Raw genomic sequence first — 19,206 nt, 5'->3', positions numbered from 1 at the left:
ATATAATGCTTATATAGTTTGTTGTTGGGAAGACTAAAAATTAAAAGGAAGGACTTCCTTTGCATGTATACCCTTCTAAGTTTCTTATATATTCTCTTTAAAATTATATATTTTTGAGTTACTTTTTTGCCATATATAAGTTGAAATCATAGTATTTAACAGAAGAAAGGACATAAAAACTCTTAATTAACTAAAATAAGAGTAAAGGTGTTTTTTTATAATCTTTTTACAATTAATATTGATAAAATTTTAACAAGCAATTCAGTTTGAGAGATACCTGTACACCAACAAAAAGAAGAAAAAAATAATTAAAGAGTTATCCATATATATATATATATATATGGGGCATATATATGTAAATATTAAAATTTAAAGAGTATATATATACATAAAATAAGAAGGGTAGACATGCAAAAGACCATTAAAGAAGCGTATTATTAGCATATGCTTACAACCAAGCGCGAGGGATTCTCTATGTAATAGCGTAGTCGTGACAGCACCTCAGTCGATACAAACCCTTCATGCTAATACTTTTATCACTATTCAAACTAGAGGGAATTGGAATAAATTATATGATTACCAGAAGAATTGAAAGGATTTGGTTTGTTGAACACGTATAGTGTAGTACATCCATAATCCTCGATAAGAGAGAACCATATTATTCAAATTAATATGGGGGCTAGTTCAATAATATGGTGAGAGCCTATTATTTACTTCCGGAGGTTATGACTATTACCCATCTATTTTCTTTGTACTACTCATAGGTATTAATTTTATTCTCATGAAATGATATTAACTTGGTTATGACTATTAGATTATCACTGTAATTTAATGATTGGATTTTACTAACTCGTAATAGAGGATATAGATTCATTTTTCTATAGATATTTGAAGTTATTAATTGGTGGATTACCTTAGACTCGTTATGATCTATTTTTTATAACATTAATTCAATCATTCAATATATATTTTGGAAAAGTTTAACCCACGAAAAATACTTTTAGTTATGACGACTGGGTTTTAAACATACATAGATGAAATATTGATTTCCAATAGAAAGAAAGAAAAAATTTAATCGTCGCCTGAGAGATTCGAACTCTCGCGGGGAAACCCCATGTACTTAGCAGGCACACGCCTTAACCACTCGGCCAAAGCGACAATACAATATCTATATAATATATCTATACATCTTGTGAAAATGCCCATTCAATTACAATCAATCAGAAAAGACACCAAATCCATGCAACTTCTTTAACTGGCCGATGGACTTTATCACCAATAGAAAACAGAGATTAAAAAAAAAATCTGAAAAGAATGGAGAGAGAACGTGGTGACTGATGAGAAGTTCACTGGAGCTAGATATTCTCTTCCACACAGTCCACAGTACTAAATGCAGGATAGGAAGCCCTCAAGTTGAAGATACTTCTCTTACACAATACACATCAGTCATTTTACATACTGTTATATTTATGCCACTCATGCTATTAAATCACATTCTCATGAGCTGTTGTTTGAGGTAAATAGTACAGAATAAGAACAGAATTATCTGACGCAAAGCAATATCGTTCTGCGGTCTGCGAATCAAACGCCAAAGGCGTAAGTTCGGTTCATTAAATTCAATAAAATTGGCATGAAGAGATGGACTCCAATAGAAATGAGAGATCATCCAAGAGAATTGACATTTTAATTCTTGAAAATGCACTGGACTCAGAACAATGGGAAAAAGCATTACAGACAGCTCAAAGACTAGCAACAAACATGCAAACACATCTTTCTGTGTCATGCCATTTTATATTTGGTAATAAGGAACCATTTTTGCAAATCGAGTTTTGTGTAATACAAGTGGTGCAATAGACAAGCCTCACTATCTGGGTCAGAATTATGTAATCAAGAAGCACTCTGGTGATAGGGCGAGACCTTGTTGTATCTCAGCTTCCTGGAGCAGCTTCATTTCTGCCTAGCTCACTTGGTGGGGGAAGAAGAAGGGAGAGCCGTTGTTTGTATCTTTCGATCCGGAGAAGGCGCTTTTTTCGCAACCTATGGAACATAAAAGAAAAATCATAGAAGCACAATTACCCATCTTCTCTGCCTAAGAAAGCTCATATGCCCAAGTAAGATTGGAGTAAAATGTTGTATCATCTTATACCACTCAAATAAAGGAAAAGGCACACAGGAGAAGAACTGTGCCATACTTGCTTAATCTATTTGAGTGCATAGTGAGCACCAGAGTTATTTTGAGAAATAAAGGAAGTCATCTTAAGATAATCCAAAACTGGATAGCCAACACAAACTATATAATAAATATGTTAATACAATTTTGATGTGTGTTTGTTAGATACTGTATTTTACCCAACGTCAAGAAGTCGTCGTAATAAATCAGTATAACTTCAATTTCAAAATAGCACTGGAAAGAAATTTGATGTACTCCATACCATCTATGAACACAGTCAAAGATGATATCATCAGAAACAAGTGTAGAAAAGCATCTTAGTAGTTCGGGTATACGAGATAAAGTGAAAGCCACATTGGCTGAAACCTAAGTGGACTGCTATAACTTCAGCTAGAACTAAATAGTCTCACCCACAGACCAACATGCTAAGCAACACAAGAGTGTTGCTAGTTTCATGCATGTGCATGACAAAAAGAGGGGATGTTTTAGGAACCCCTACAACTCTTCTAGCAGCAAGCATACCGCTCGATATGACGTATCTTCTCACATGCATTGAAAATATCAGAGATTAATATTTGATAGTATTCAAGCCAGATGAGGAGGCCAAATTATCTTGTTTTAAGAACTGGCAGAAAGGAAAATCTAGCTCTCCCCTCTCGATTATCCAGCATTCATTTATCTCCCTCTGCACTTCTTCACTCTCTTTTCCTATCCTTGCTTTGCCTCCTCCTCGCTCCCTCAACATTGCTTTCTCTCCATCTCTGCTTCTCTCACCATACCTCCTTCTCTTCCTCACCGATCCTCTCCCTCTTTCCCTTTCCCCTCACCCTTATGGTTCTCTGCGTGTGTTCTCATGGTGAGTCAGCATTGCACAGTCATGCCATCAGCCCAAATTATCTAGAAATACAAAACTGATAATTTCAGCCCAATCATCAAGTCAAATCATAATTGTATTAGTTGAGACAGAACTAAGGATGAAACAGCCAAAAGTCCAAACCTATCAAGATAGTTAAAATCAGACATTTAGAAAAATCGCCTATGAAAAGTTTCAACCCTCATGTAAATAACAATAAAATAGTAATCCTAGAGTCCTAATTGACTGCACCATTTAAAATTGCAACAAATTAATAAATACTAATTTACTGTGATAAAACTTACTGAGCCCTGATCCTTTTAGCATGCTTTATATGCCCCTCTAATAAATCATGCGTAGATAGCTGCTCAAGAGAACCTTCATGCTGCAAGAAGTTCTCAATGTCAACACATTCGTTGTCAAACAACTGACCTCAGTAGCATCAATAACGATATAAGACAAACTAGCAAACTGAAGGTACATCAAAAATTTGCTGAAAAGCTGAAGGACAGAATGGTTCTCAAAAGATAGACCAATATAAATGCAAAGATTTTCTCTATTAGATTCATGCTTACCAGTAGAAAGCCAAGCCTTCAAAAAGTAGTGTTTAGGTCATGAATATTGATTATATTATTGCAAATGCAAAACTTGTAAATTAATGATGGTCAGAGAGAAACAGTTCATGAATACACTAGGATAAAAATATAGATGAACTAGGGCCTAGTTCTTGATAGCTTCCTCATCCTTTTGGAGATAATGGATTTCAGATTAACAGGATGGATGTTAATTTTTCATAATAGTACTTAAGCTTAACCATGTTCATTCAATATCATGTGCAATCTTTATCGTCTACAATTACTGAATGCTATATAGCCTATATGACATTTCATAATCCAAAATAATTGTTCTCAAGTCTAAACCAAATGTGTTTTCTCCTATCTTCAGATTTACCTACATCAAAAGAGACAAAGCACAATGCTATGTAACTCCAGTTGAATGAAAGATTCATGTTCTAATAGTAACCTCTTCTTTGATTGGATCATCATCTTTATCATCGCCTCCATGATCTCTCAACATATTAATGCCAACAACAGAAGCTGGCAAAGGTCTTGGAAGAAGTGGTTCACCATTTCCAAAGCTTGGCTGAAAAGGAACATACAAAGTCAACATAAACAAATGCAGAATAAGATAAAAACACAGAAATCATATCCTGACAAATGAAATATTCAGAGAAGTATATATAACCAAATGTAAATGCAGGAAGTCTTCAAGATACATAAACAAAGAATAGAAGATAAAGTACAGAAACAAATAACTGAAAAGGAAGCCTGGTTCCTGCATAGAGAAGAACTGGAATTCAAGAAGAATGGTTCATTAAAAGGAAAAAGAAAGGAAGACACATTTATAACTTTGTATTGTATATTGCTATTAATATCTATTACATGATAATGATCAGTTCCTACATATGTCATGTATTACTGAAAGATGCGTACACTTCAATTGGCACTTGGAAATTGATAATCATAGCCTTCCTAAACAAGAATCATAAGAAGTAAATTATTAGTCATGTACAACTTTAACTGGCAAAAGAGTGAATAAGAAGAAGAGCATTTTAAAAGCTTCTAATGTGTATTGCAAGATTACATGCACCAAGAAGAAGAGCATTTTAATAGGTTCTAATATGTGTTGCAAGATTACATGCTCTCTCATGTAAAATCATGCAAGATACTTCAATCACTTGCTTCTTCCATTTCAAATTTTACTGTTTTGTATTACTGTAAGTTATCAATTTTCTAGCACTTTCACCATTTTATCAGTAAATAGCATCTACGCAAATGATAACCATAAATATTTTCCATCGATATGTGGTCATCTGTTTTCATATCTCAACAGCTACGAAAACCAAGTACTAGTTCCGGGTTGTCATCAGGGTGTTAAAATGTTTGTAACTTCAAACATTTGTCTACAGAATTTAATTGGGAAAAATAACATCAAGCATCATCTGCATGGAAAAAATCTTCTAATACGGTAACTAAAATAATCTGCAACATGGAAGACGTACACCAACCTGGGTTTCATGTGGCAGACCATTCCGCACCCAAGATCGACAGAGTGCATATAAAGACCCAGAACCACCATCCACTAGTCTAACCTTCAAATAATCAATGAAGCAACAGAAACATCAACAAAGAGCATAATAAAAATGACACTCAGCAGTGCAGTTCTCCATATGTGTAACTAATATAACAGTCAATTAAAAACGTCCCTCTCCCACAGTACTTGCTGCCACAGTAGATGAAAGCCTTTTTGTTTATAGGTAAATTGCAATTTCTAGTTCCACAAGACACACAACAAGTTGTGGAATTACCTAGGTCTTCATCAGAGATATTACTTTTCTTCATATATACTACATAAATGTTATGCCACACTCCAGAACTGAAGGAATAAATGTTGAAAATTAGAGTTAACATCCAGCTGATGAATTTGATGACATACATATTTAGTTGTGACCTAACATTTAGCTGGTGCAAATTATATGATTTCATTAAAATATTATGCATAAGAAGCTTTGAACACAAACTAAATTTATTTACTTTTTTATTAATCTGACAGTAGAAATAATAGTAACTTGGTAAAATTTGTACTTTGGGTCTAAGGGAAGTCCCCAATTGCTTACATTTGAAACTTCTGTGACCTTATATGTACAAATGAGTTGTACTACAAAATTTCTATTACAAATTTCAAAAAAGTTTCGACACATGTAGCCATTCAACCTGCTTTGGGATCCACAAAATCTCATCGCAAGGTGAGAGATATATCATCTCACTTTTTTCATCTTGGAATGACAACTAGCTAATCTCGATGAGTACTCTAAAGTGTGTTAAAACTTTCCAAAGTTTTAAGTTGCAACATAAATTGTAATATGCAAGTTTTCAAGATCCCAAGTATGTCAAATTTTCCACCATCCATGGCGAATTCTACCACGAACAATAAAACAATGGGAGTACGTTAACTTTAGATCTCTCTAATCCAGTTCAGAGTTCAAACAATAACACCTTTCAACTTCTGGATAATGTGAACATATCCACAGATAGAAGGAAGGAAAAAAGAAACAATTATGAAGTTTGTATATTAAGGAATAGAAGTTGTTTGTCTATGATGTTAAGATAGCCATTCTCAGAGATGTTTAACATACCTTCCTGTCATTAATCATTACAACCGTATCTTCTCTGTTTCTATCCCTGAAACCAATTTAATCAAAATCAGTGTACACAGGACAGGATAATTACAGAACAAAGAACAGTAGAGTCAAGATTGCATACCACCTCTCCTTACTGTTGTTATACTCGAGATTTGAAGGTACAACTGCTGGCAATGAACTAACCTACAAAAATTATGGATATAAAGCATAATTAGTCATGATAATACATGAACCAAAGAAGAAGGACCAACAAAATTTAAAAAAAGGAAAATTAGAACAACCTAAAATAATGAACTAGTAACAATGATTTGTCATGCCATGAAGTCTGCCCTAATAATTGGCAAGACAATCCACATGCTATTAAGAAGCTACATGATGTTTATGGTATGCAGAACAATATAAATACTAACTAATTTTCTATCACATAGAATCCACTTAGCAATGCAATCAAGAAGCACTACACAAACTAAGCAAGAAACCCCTTTCAATATCCAATCTTGCGTACTTAAATTAAACCGAAAGAGTTATAGAAAGAAGGAAACCTTAGCCTGAGCAGAAACCGGAACGCCCTTATGCGGGTGCGGCATAGCCGCACCGCCACTTGGGGCGACTGGCCTCGGGACAGCGAACGGCGGCGCCGGCTGCTGGGGCCTGGTCGCGACGTGGGTCCCGCCGTAGACTAAAGTCCGAGGGTGGGAGGCTCCGGCGGCCGAGAAGGTCATGACGGAGGTCGGCGTGGCGTTGCGCATGTAGCCCGCGGGGTTGGCAACGGTGACCGCCTGATCGGCGGCCGCGGAGGCCGGCCGGGGAGGGAAGCCGCCTCGGTGAGAGACGGGGTAGAGGATTCCACGTGGCGGAGGAGGAGGGGTAGGAGAAGGGTTAGGGTTAGGATTAGGGTTTATGGGTCGGCCGACGAGGGGTTGGGCGGAGAAGAGAGGGGAAGGACGGTGAGGAGAGGAGGAGGTGGTGATGGTGGAGGAGGGAAGGAAGGGTTTAGGTAGGGGGTGAGAGGAGGCGGTGGGGGGAGGGGCGGTGACGGGATCCGAGGGGGCAGTGGAGGCGGAGGCGGAGGTGGGAGTTGCCATGGCGGGGAAGTGAAGCTTTCGGGATCTGACTTTATTCTGGTTCCTTCTCTGAGATTTTTGAACGCCACAGATTCACGTGCAAGTCACGTGACGGTGAAAGATTTGGAGTTTGAATTTTTGAACTTTGAACTGTGACTTTAATTTGGTTACATCTTCCACCCCATTGCTATCACCTAAATATCACCACACCCTTTTTTAACAATAAAAACGTATAAGTTAGTTACCTTCTATACCACCAAATATGCAACATAATGCACAACATTTTAAATAATTCATATATATATATATACACACAAAAATATACTATAGTACAGAGGTGAGAGGTGTAGTAGACTAAGTGAGATTGCTAATTTGGGCCAATAGCCAACCTAGCCAATTACAATGCCCAACGGGCCATAACTTTTGCATTTTCATAATTTTTATTTAAGTTTTAATAAAGCTCTCATCTTTTACGGCTAGGATTCTAACCACAGTAACTGCTGTTCTTAAACGCACCTTAGTCAGTATTTCGCTTGGAAAAAGAAAGGACAAATAATTGCAATATACCAATTGTAGGACAATGGCCAGCTAAATCACAGCCAAAACAAGTACTTTAACAACAATTAAGTTGAATATATATATATATATATCAAAATAAACTCCAAGACTTGAGAGCTTAACATCTGAGTAAACGCAGAATTGCAAAGGACTAGAACTTCTCACATCCTCACAACCAAGAGGAGAAATTCTCCATCATCAACAACACAAACAAAAGCATTTCACGTCACATATTGCCAAACATCAAAGCAAACGATCACGCAGTTGCTCGATCGATCAACCACTATTGACCATCCTGCAGTTGCTCCTGATCTCCCCACTGCTCCCAGTTAAAGGGCTGATGTTCCCCATATTGATCATAGACTGCGCAAAGTTCTGAAAGAAGGTGGTCTGGCTGCTTGCATAGCTATTCACTATCGACGCCGTCGACGCTCCGGTCGTCGACAGGAGCTCCTGGTCGGACTGCAGGAGGCCGCTGTTGCTCTCGAGGTTCGTGTAGTAGCCATTGTCGAATGTATCGGGCGAGCTCGGGTCGAGATTGTTGAGCACGGTGCCGTCCCCTCCCTGGGGGCAGCTTTGCTGCAGCGTGGCCAGATACGTGGTGTTCAGGCTCGGATCGGGGCTACCGGTGCCGCTGAAGTTATACAGACGGTTGACGAAGAGTCTGCACTGCGCCCGACCAAATGTATGGGCGCCTGTGATTCAGGAACTGATCAGCTTTTATATCGATATTTCTAAGAGTTTTTGACCAACAGTTAAATCTTAGTTCTCATTTAACAGCAGAAAGACACCAAAAAGATTAAAAAAAAAAAACGGATCTCCATTTTTTTTCTTTTATTTTTTCAATATAATACTCTCTGTTTACCCGATAATGTGGCGAGATCGGTGTCGTCGAGGTTGACGGCGGCGAACTTGGACTGGAGCATGCTCAGGCTGTCGAAGGGTCTGGGGAGGTTGTTGGCGCCGGTGCGGTTGGCGGTGGTGCTGTCCCTTCTTCCGAGAAGAACACTCCATGAAGGCCCTCCTGCCTAGTGTGATCAACAGAGGCAACTAATTAATTTAGTTTCGGATAAAAAATTAATGCCGATGGTTGGTAGAATAGAGTCTTATCCGACTATTTATACGGATCCTTATCCTTTTAATAGATTATTTGTATATATATATATATATAAAAGAGGCTTACTAAGTTGACGGAAGCTTCGGCTGCGAGTGCGAGTATGTCTGCGCAAGAAACGACTCCCGGGCAAGCGTTTTCCACTGCCGTCTTGATGTCGTCGACGACGTTGAAACCCCGAGCCGAGTTGTTGTTAGGAACTGCGTCCTTCTCGCTTTGAATTGTAGCAGTGTTGTCCAGCAAAACCGACCCATCACAACCCTGCAGCCACAAAAACAAACGCGTCTAGCTCAAACAATGCGACCTGGAAATTAATTAAATAGATTTGAAAGTTTATGTGGTTTTCTTTTGGTCCTAGTTTATTTCAGGGAGAACTGGAGTTAAATAGATTTGTTTTAATTCCTTTATTAACCAAAATTTTAAAACGTCAGCGTCTCTCTTTCGTACAGCAGGCGAGTATCCTGCATTCTTTCTATATCTTTAATTCGTGCAGCCATAGCTGCAGACGATCTGCTCCCAGACATGCATTAATTAAGCCATTAGCATATCTAAAGTAGTTAGCAAGAGAAGAGATATATAAATATATCTCTATATAGACCTACGTCGACGAAGCAATCATGGAAGAAGAGGCGAGTGAGGCTCGCGTAGATGCGAGGGTCGGAGCTCTGCGCCTGCTGGACGGCGGCGCGCACGACGGCCGAGACGTTCGAGCACGTCGTGTTGTAGAAGGAGGAGGAGAGCTGAGCTTGAGAGCCATGGCAAAGCAAGGCCAAGGAGATGGCTAAGGCTACTACAAGAGAAGAACAACCCATCCTAGCTCTTCACTTCTATGACTTTAGATGTGCCTTTAAGATGAACACAAGGCATATGTATATATAGAGAGAGATAGGGGAGAAGAGGCTGAGGTTGATGCGTGCTTCATCAAAGTTAACCATGGGATGAATCGATCGACGACTTTTCCACTAATGAAGACGACAAGGTCATCAGAGAAGTATTAACAAAGCATGGGGCATATCTGGATGAATATATATATATATATTTTAGCTAAAGAGGAGCAATCCTAATTAAAAATAGAAGATAACAGTCAAGGTCATGACTTGTTAGGATCTTATATAAGACCAGTTTCCATTTGCTTGGACTTAAAAGAGATAATTATTGGTTGGGTAGGTTCAAAAATTAAATATGTGATCCCATAGTTGAAAGCAACATGGTCTGGGTATCAAGAGATTAGATTATAATTACTATTTTATTTTATTTTATGAAGCACTTGTTTAGATCTTCTAAATTATTGTTCACGTACTGTTTATTTTTGGTGGCATATCGACAGTTTTATTCATAGAAGCTTGCCAAAATGTCTATTGTCATTCTGATTGTCTTTTATTAAAATTAACCTAAGTAAAATTTATACTGAGAGAATGAGACCAAAAAAAAAAAATACGGAAAGAAAATGATAGAAAGAGATAAGAAAAATCATCTATCTCTTTAATTTGTTTGAATGCATGCGACGAAGAGTAAAAGGAATGAAAAAGATTAGATTTTCTTTTCTCTTCTCTGCCGAAAAATAAAACAATTATAAAAGCTAATGTTCTCTTATTCTATTTTATTTTTACTCTTTCTTTTAAACTAATTGACTTATCTCACAGATTATCTTACGCGAAGTCAAATTATATATTAGTAGGCCTCCCTAAATTTATTCTTTGTAAGTTTGTGGTCACCCTTCCTTGTCATTTATATACATACACTTAGGATTCGAGTTGCATTATCTACAGCCAAAGATATATTAGAATTGGGATAAATTTCTTTACTCCTAATGATGATGATTGATCAACGGCTGTTTTATTCCATGGCCTAATGCCCAAACCTATTGCATGTCATCAAGCCTAGTTGGCTAGTTGTCCAATTGTTTCCAAATTTATTACAAACTTATATGTATTAATCATCAAAAAATATTAACCAAAGAAAATGTTTAATATCCAAATCACATTGTTTCAAAGATAATTCAATAGATTTTCAATGCTTAATAGTTTTTCGAGTCTTTTAAACTAATATGAGGCTGAATAAAAGTTGGGACAAATAGAGATAGAGAGATGCCAAAGTCTTCAATTAATTGAATTGGCATATGTTTTCAATGATTTGCTTACTTAGCGGAGCAAGTGTATGCCAGCATATTAAATGCCACTTTGTAGGTATTAATTATAGGTTGTTTTTTGTTTAATAAATTATTAAGTCCCATAGGCTAATAATATGATAATGGGTCAGCTCTTCTTCTAGGTTTCACATGAACAGTCAACAAAGAAGGCTTGAACTTGGGTGCCAACCACATGGAATAGTGGAATTAATTCACCATCTTTTTTGGCTTGCTTGTAGCTTGACCCCATTAAGCCATTAAGGTTGAAAAGAAAAAAAAAAAAAATATATATATATATATATATATATATATATATATATATATAATCTCTTAGTACGAGAACTAGTTGTTTCCTTTCTGGAGTTCATCATCTGTGATCTTTTTTTGACCATCTAGAACTTGTTAAGCATGCAAGCTTTGGATCCTACTTATAGCTAATCAAGGAATTATTGTATTCTTAATGCATCGTTAGCATGAGAGATTCCCATCATATCTTCTTGATTCACAAAATCTTGTGTGCTGTTGATGCATGTGAGCTGATTTTAAGTGATCCCAAGCTGTTATATATGAATGTAATTAACTAAATTTATGATTTTAATTTCCTTTATTTACCGTTTGTATCTAAATATCACCCAAAATTTAATATGACTCAAAACATTAGTTACAACGCTCGTATAAATCATATAACCCTTTATTCTTTTTGTCCTTGTTTGCTTTGAGTTTATAAACTCTTCTAAATTGGTTCAATGACTCCTAAACTGGTTCGGTAATCAAACATCTTTTTATTTATTTTTATATCTAATCAAGTTTGTTTTTAAAAAAATTAAGACTAAAAAATAAGATTAACTAATTGAGTTCAGAGCTTAGTCTCAAATCAAACCGGTTTATAACTTCTGTAATTACCACTGAATTTTTTTAAAAATATTATAATTATTAATCGAAATCATTGTACTATTTCATAAATATCATTCCATTAGTAAAATCCAATTAATAATGATTAAAATTAAATTTAGATTAAAAAAAACTATTTTACCTTTATATAAATTTCTAAAATAATTTAAGAGCTATCTAATGTTGTACTCAATATCACATTATAACATAAAATATCTTTCTTTATGCAAGATAAAAGGTGTTGATAAATACTTTAGACTCTAAATTAAAGAAAGAAATCGAATGGATGCTAATTTTAACAATAATATGTTAGGAATATGCAGTTAAAAACTAACCATAATAAAAAATTATGAAACAATCAAAATATTTTAGTAGCAATTATAAAATTTGTAAAATATAATGATAATAATATAATACTTTGAAAGTTTTCAGTTTCAATTATGTAATTTTTCTTAAGAAAAAAATATATATGAGGCATGTTTTTTTAATAAAATTATAGTTTACGAGCCCTTCGATTTAAATAAAAAATATTATAATTTAGATTTAAACTAACACCATTTGATAAGACAAAATCATATATGTATATATATTAAAAAAACTAAAATACCTTTAATTTCTTTTTCATTTTCTTCTCTATTCGTTCTTCTTATCTCTTCTTCTCTTTTATGGCACAAAATAATTACTTATTTCTCTTTAGGCAAATTAGATCTGATGAAAAACATAAAAGTTCTTCTCCTTTAGTAACTCTCTCCCCTTCTCCACACATTAGGTATAACTTGGGTTTAGTATTTTAATTTTGTTGGTTTGGGTTAAGTTGGATTGTGTTAAATTGTGTATATGCTGAGTAAGTATAACTTAGCTGATAATATTTTTATAATCTTTCTAGTATAGTTAATTTACCTTAGGAGTTTGATTAAGAAGATATAAACGTAGTGTATATTCTGCATATATTCATTAAATTATAGGACTTGATTTATAAATAATAAAAATATAGGGTGTAACCACAATTACGTTAAAAATAGGGTATCGCCCGCAATTTCCTCTTTTTTTCCCCTTATTTACTATTTTAACTTGCAACTAAATATGGGAAACAAAACTAACCAAATTTATTTCTTAATAAAATTTTTTTTTCTTATTTTAGAGGGGATTTAAATTGCTCGCCTAATTCTTGGGCCAAATTACCTTTATTTTAACTATATTGATACAATTTGAGGCCCATATACGTTGGCCCAGTATATTATATTGGGCCAACTCTAGCCCACCAGACCAATATTGTTTACCTCTCCATCACCTACTATTTACAATCCTATGGCTTCCTTCCAGATCTCCATTTATTTACATCCCCTGCCACTTCACCTAGGGTTTCTTCTTCTTCTTCTTCTCCGATCCGTTTCGATTGATCTGTCCACCTTTCATTCTCTATTTCCGATTCCAGAGTGAGCTCGATGGGATCGGAGGGAGCGCAGTGATCTCATGTCCCTCTTCTGGATCGTTCTTGGCCAGCTCGATTCCATCGAATCCATGGTAATCCCTCGCTTTCTCCCCTACTTCCTACTAGGCAGTTCTCGAATCCTTGAGAATTTTGGTTGTTCTTTGGTGTAGTCGTCGTCCAAGAAGGTGATCACGAGGGAGGAGTGGGAGAGGAAGCTAAAGGATGTGAAGATTAGGAAAGAGGATATGAACAAACTGGTGATGAACTTTCTTGTCACGGAAGGCTACGTCGAGGCGGCGGAGAAATTTCGGATCGAATCGGGCACGGAGCGTATCCTTTTGGTTTTGGGTGGGATTGAATGCTACTTCTTTGTTGAACTTTTAGGTGATTTTGTTGGTTTTTCTTAGTGGGGATAAGCGGATATCGATCTTGCGACGATAACGGACCGGATGGCTGTGAAGAAGGCTGTGCAGTCTGGCAATGTCCAGGATGCTATAGAGAAAGTTAATGATTTGAACCCTGAGGTACTGTTCAGGCTCTTCGGTTATTCTCTTAAAGTATCATAAGTTTGATTCTGTGACAATTTGTCCAACTATGTCTTATCTTTTTCGTTTTATTCTTTTTTGTTCATTTTTTGGGTGTATTTGCACTGAAGTGATCTTTCTTCGCTCGTCCAGCATTTGCTATATATAAAATCTAATAATCAGCTTTCCTTCTTCCGCTCACTAAATTTGAGGGAAATCAGCTTTTAGGGATAGATGCCTTATCAGTTATCACAATATCAAGAAATCATGAGGCTTAGTTAAATCACAAGTAAAGCCTTTGTTTAGCTGCATCACATTTTCTTTTTTAAATAATGATCAGGATTGATTGTATAACCTTGTTGGATGGGTGAGATATTGAGATCCGTAGGTTCGTGGAATTGGAACAGTTTATCCTTGCTAATTATTGGCAAACCCAGAGGAGCTGATCTGAAATATTGTTAGTGTCATGCATGTGATGCCGTCTAGCCTCCTTGGTCTTAAGAAAAAGGATGGTAGAGTGCAGAAGATGCCCAATTAAGGATGCTATTAGGGTGGGAGATAACAAAAAAAAAAGAGGAAGTAACAGAAGAGTTTTTGTTTGTTTGATTTTAATACTTCACATCATATTATTTACTGGCATAATGGTTGCTAAGTTAATTCATTCCTTCCAAGGGACCTTTTAAACTTCTAAGTTCTTCTCAGTAGGGCAGGGGAGTCTATAGTGATGAGAAAATAGTTGGTTGAGATGACTATTTGTGAAGAATGTTTTGAGAATATTATTTTTGCTATAGGTAAGTAAATTTAGGAAAATTTGGGTTCTTAAATGCAAGTGATTATACTATGGAAACTCCTCATAGTTAATGATCATATATATGCTTTTATTGTGGCAGTTCTGTTGATGTCGTATGCCATTTGTTCATGGAGCATGCACTTATATTGGTCATTAAAATTTTATTATCCTTATTACCTTATATCATAATGATATCATTTTCTCTTACTCAAATTTGACTTGGAACTGTTCCTTGGTAATCTCTTCGTAAAACTGTATGCAGATACTGGATACAAATCCCCAGCTATATTTTCATCTACAGCAGCAGAAGCTGATTGAGTTGATTCGATTGGGGAAAGTAGAAGAAGCTCTAGAGTTTGCTCAGGATGAGCTTGCACCAAGGGGCGAGGAAAATGTAATGTCTTCTTCCCCTTTCCCTTTGAAAGTTCCTTTTTCCTGTGAGATCCACTTCTTGCTGGTTAGCCTTTTAGAGACACATCTATTGCCTTCAATGTTTTTTAGATACCTTGTTATGGAATTTTTTGAGATATTTGTAATCTTTGATTTGCAAGCTGCATCCACTTTGCTATTGCTTTATGTTATGCAAAACTTCTAATGAATGCTGAAAAAGGTATCCCAGTACATGCTATGCAAAAAGTTAGTAGATGTTGCATTGCCAAATTTTTGGCAGTGGAGATACATATGATCTTGCATTCAAGAGGTATTATTTTCAAGTCTTGGAAGTTGGAAATAACTCTTTAGATACATACGTCTCTTGTACTGCTGAATTAGTCTGCTTGTTTGTAACTTGTCAAACTGAATGTCTTTTGCAGCAAAGCTTTTTGGAGGAGTTGGAGAGGACAGTAGCTCTTTTAGCATTTGAAGATGTCAAGAATTGTCCATATGGAGAACTTTTAGATGTCTCACAGCGCTTGAAAACGGCAAGTGAGGTGAATGCTGCTATACTCACAAGCCAAAGTCATGAAAAAGGTTGGTAACGTATATTCATTTTAACAGTTCGATGTCTTTAATATTGGATTTATCTCAAATAGGTGATATTCTGAGTTAAACCAAAGTGACAACTTTTCTGGGTAAAAAGAAACATTAACTTCACCTGTAAATATCTGCTTACCAAAAGTTGGATCTTTCCTGTTTTGTCTATTTTGGATTTTTAACGTACAGTAATACGTGTTCTAGTTATAGTGCTTTGCTATAATCTTATTTTAGCATGCTTGCTGATACAGGGATGAAGTTATCTACTCATTTTTCTTTTTCTTTTAAAAAAAATCATGTGTATTTCTGTTTAATGGCCCTAACAGAGTATGTCTAGTACTTTATATTGTATGAATATATTCTTTGTGTCACTTCTTTCCTGTCCTCTCTCTTTGTCATTTGCTTATTTGCTTTTCCAGGCTTTTGTGTTGCAGAATTTGTACTTCTCCTTCCCTGCCATTTCTTTCAGAACACTATAATTTTTTTCTCAAATTGGAGACAACTTTTCTTTTTTAAGCATATCAATCTCATTAATTGAGCATTATGGTTTCTGACTGTATAAACAGCTTTGAAAAGCTTTAACCCAAAATGTCAGGTTTAGATAATTTCCTGATTCGTGCAGAATAGAATATCCAAACTAAGTTATTCTTTTTTTTTTCTCTCTTCTTTATTTCAGCTGGCCGGTTTCATTCTCATCATGTTCCAGGTGTAGATTGATAATTCAGGTTATACCTAGATGTAATATGCAAGGGTTAGAAAAACTCTGGAGATTGTTCGGAGTTCTTTTGGTAATTATTGTAAAATAACAAAAACAAGAGCTTAAATTGGAGCACTAAGTGTGACAACATTTTCAAGATCCCATTAGTTCCTTCTCAATACAATTGAGTACTTTTTGATTAAAGCCTTTTCTATTAAATGGAAGACAAGAAGGCCATAGAATTTGAAGATTGCAAGACCTAGGAAGCAGAGCAAAATTGTTGGCAAAGCTAACAGGGTAGAACCTTAATTGCTAGTTAAACATAAGGAGAGCATCCTCACTTTCATCTGGAGTTAAGAAACACATCTATAGTAGTTCACAGAATTAATAGTTGTACCATACTATCATATAGTGATAAATTATGGAATGAGATCCTCTATGCCTGTAAAAGGATCTCTCCTTGACTTTGATTGTAATTCAGCAGATCCGAAGCTTCCAAGCTTGCTGAAGATGCTAGTATGGGCTCAGAACCAGTTGGATGAAAAGGCTGCATATCCACGAATCAACAACTTATCTACTGCTACACTTGAAGATCCAGCAATTTGAATGTAAATGTAAGCATTCCATGTTATGCATGATGGGAAATTCTTGGATGGATTAAGGCATCATGCTGTTTATTTGTGACAAACAGTGATTTGTTTCAAGTCTTTTGCCTTAATGATTTAGTTGGTGCATGAATCTTACAGCAAATCAACTGTTGGCACACTGTAAATATATACATATATTTATATTGTGGAGCTAGGTTTCTGTTGTTTGGAAGGATTGGGATAACATACGTTGCATTTATAAAGCATGTGTCTATTCTTGCTCTGCATCCAGTTTAGTGTTATCCAGAAGTTTGTACATGTGACTCAGAAAAAATTTGTATATTGGATAATCTACTTTGAATCGCTGAGTCACTTAGTTTCATGCTGAAGTCTGACAATATTATTCTTCTGTTGCCTTTCATTTGTTTAAGATTTTTCTTGCTTTGTCCCCATTCTACTGCTTTTCTTTATAATTAGAGAGCTACTCAATGAGGCTCCACTGCTTTGTACTGTGATGATCTAACTAGACTAGTTGAATACCTTTCTAATTTTGTAATTTATACTCTTTTTTCTATGTAAATTCTGCTGGCATTGTTTCGTCTGATTTTACTTTTTTGGTTGGATTGCATTTGATCATGTTAATCGGTCAAAAAAAGTACTTTAAATATTGTGATTTTAGTCTAATTTTGCTACTTGTTTGGATTATTAGATCACGAGGATCGGTTGAAACAGTGTGCACTAAAATTTTGGATTGCAGTCTAGTTTTGCAGGCTCTCTCAGATTGGGTAACTTCATGGCTGTTGCCTGACTACTTGCTTGTTAAGACTGAAGCTACCCTTTGTCCCTATCAAGCTTGTTCCACAATAGTAGGAACAATAGTGGCCGTTCTTGCTGGTCTTTGTTTTGGTCATATTCTACTTCTTCCTGTTCGCTTTCCAGATAATATGTTGAAATACCTCTAATGGAGTGGCAGTCGTCTACCAGAACATCATGAAAGGATATCTTCATTATGTACTACTAGCGTGCCATAGCTTTATCATGTGAATATCACCATCAGAGCGAAGTGAAAATGTTGGATGATAAAAGTGTGAAGCCAGGCGATACTCAATTTTGGTCTCTGTTGATGATGGTGTCTTTTGCACTCTATAGTTTAACAACTCTACATATTGCAAACTGTGAAACAACTACTTCTATAGAGAAGACCAAAACAAGCTGCATGAGAAAAGAGTTTTGAGCACTAACGAATGTTTTAATCTTCAACTCAAAATGGATTAATAACAAGTCTTGGGTTGTCGGAGGAAGACTAGCATTCCTTTTCTTCCCTTCAATCAATGGCAATCCAGGTGTGTTTACTTAATAAAGAACAGTTTCGTGCTACCCAGACGAAGGCTTCGGAAAATTAGTTGTCCATCAGAATTTCTTGTACGTTGGATTTAAGAAATAAAATTTTTAGGGACTTTACCTCTGTATTTAAAAGAAGTTTCAAATCAGTTTTACACTATGAACATGCCTAAATAATGTCCAAAATTAATTGGGGTGTTCTATTCCCTCGTTTTCTTATATTTTATAGACAAAAATGTCCTCACCTTATATAAATTATTTTTCCTTCCAAAGAAAGATATTTCCTTATTTTCTTCTAGATTTGGTATTCCCTTTTCCTTTTCCATGGCCTCTTTTTATGTAGAGGAGCGAAGTTTGATCTCAAAATTCCTAGCTCTACTAAGAACAAAAGGGAGAAAGTTAAACCAAAAACCTTCTCCCACTAATAATTTTGCCTGTCAAATATGAATGAGTATCTTAATATTGGGCATGTTCAATTTAGTTAGACAAAAATAATTTATTAATATATATATATGTGTGTGTGTGTGTGTGTGTGTGTATTTAACTCTAATTGTTAATGCCTCGGAAACCATATACTTGAAGTGTGGTTGCAAATCCTATTTCTAACTTATCACATTGCACGCTTGCCTCAAAAGGAGCTATTTATTGCTTGAGAGCAATTAATTAGTTCGAGCTCTTCTCTATCCTTCTATCAATTCAAGCTTCTTGTAGTGAGTACGCAATTTATGATTTCTTTCCCGAGGATTTTGTGTATAAAGGTTATGATACTTTTCTGTAATTTGGTTTGTCTAAATACCATGCTTTACCCCTTTGTTAATCTTTATCTCATGCTATTATTTTTGGCAGCACAAGTCATGTTGGTTGTGTCCTTTTGCTGTAAGAG

The 19,206-nt window shown here is 35.7% G+C and overlaps 3 protein-coding genes and 1 non-coding gene across 8 annotated transcripts; 1 reads left to right on the top strand and 3 right to left on the bottom strand.

Annotated features, from left to right (window-relative positions):
- Positions 1–1,076: 1,076 nt before the first annotated feature.
- TRNAS-GCU (transfer RNA serine (anticodon GCU)) lies at positions 1,077–1,158 on the bottom strand. Its single transcript has one exon. It is a non-coding gene; the product is annotated as a tRNA-Ser (tRNA).
- A 346-nt stretch (positions 1,159–1,504) lies between these two features.
- LOC140775093 (uncharacterized) lies at positions 1,505–7,351 on the bottom strand. 2 transcript variants are annotated; one of them, XM_073118351.1, is made up of 7 exons: positions 6,768–7,351; positions 6,347–6,408; positions 6,220–6,265; positions 5,092–5,175; positions 4,047–4,166; positions 3,329–3,408; positions 1,505–2,037 (listed from the first exon to the last, which is right to left on the bottom strand). In XM_073118351.1, exons 1-7 carry the CDS (start codon positions 7,308–7,310, stop codon positions 1,929–1,931), a joined length of 1,044 nt encoding a protein of 347 aa, XP_072974452.1. In that variant the 5' UTR covers positions 7,311–7,351; the 3' UTR covers positions 1,505–1,928. The 2 variants fall into 2 exon arrangements, with proteins under 2 accessions (XP_072974452.1, XP_072974453.1); XM_073118352.1 differs by having other exon boundaries at positions 1,506–2,037; positions 6,350–6,408; positions 6,768–7,349.
- Positions 7,352–7,912: 561 nt separating this feature from the next.
- LOC140775172 (peroxidase A2-like) lies at positions 7,913–9,814 on the bottom strand. Its single transcript, XM_073118448.1, has 4 exons — positions 9,564–9,814; positions 9,031–9,222; positions 8,713–8,875; positions 7,913–8,542 (listed from the first exon to the last, which is right to left on the bottom strand). Exons 1-4 carry the CDS (start codon positions 9,771–9,773, stop codon positions 8,124–8,126), a joined length of 984 nt encoding a protein of 327 aa, XP_072974549.1. The 5' UTR covers positions 9,774–9,814; the 3' UTR covers positions 7,913–8,123.
- A 3,501-nt stretch (positions 9,815–13,315) lies between these two features.
- On the top strand, positions 13,316–18,483 carry LOC140774524 (protein GID8 homolog). 4 transcript variants are annotated; one of them, XM_073117551.1, is made up of 7 exons: positions 13,316–13,504; positions 13,583–13,742; positions 13,830–13,936; positions 14,989–15,120; positions 15,539–15,695; positions 16,877–17,009; positions 17,740–18,483. In XM_073117551.1, exons 1-6 carry the CDS (start codon positions 13,454–13,456, stop codon positions 16,999–17,001), a joined length of 732 nt encoding a protein of 243 aa, XP_072973652.1. In that variant the 5' UTR covers positions 13,316–13,453; the 3' UTR covers positions 17,002–17,009; positions 17,740–18,483. The 4 variants fall into 4 exon arrangements, with proteins under 4 accessions (XP_072973652.1, XP_072973653.1, XP_072973651.1 ...); XM_073117552.1 differs by having other exon boundaries at positions 17,692–18,483; XM_073117550.1 differs by lacking the exon at positions 17,740–18,483 and having other exon boundaries at positions 16,877–17,214.
- The last annotated feature ends 723 nt before the right edge of the window (positions 18,484–19,206 follow it).

Source organism: Typha angustifolia, chromosome 13 (assembly GCF_048772165.1).
Source record: "Typha angustifolia cultivar Huaian chromosome 13, ASM4877216v1, whole genome shotgun sequence".
In the NCBI taxonomy this organism is placed as follows: Eukaryota; Viridiplantae; Streptophyta; class Magnoliopsida; order Poales; family Typhaceae; genus Typha; species Typha angustifolia.
Note: the sequence above shows the minus strand (reverse complement) of the source record. Positions and strands in the feature narration are given on the sequence as shown.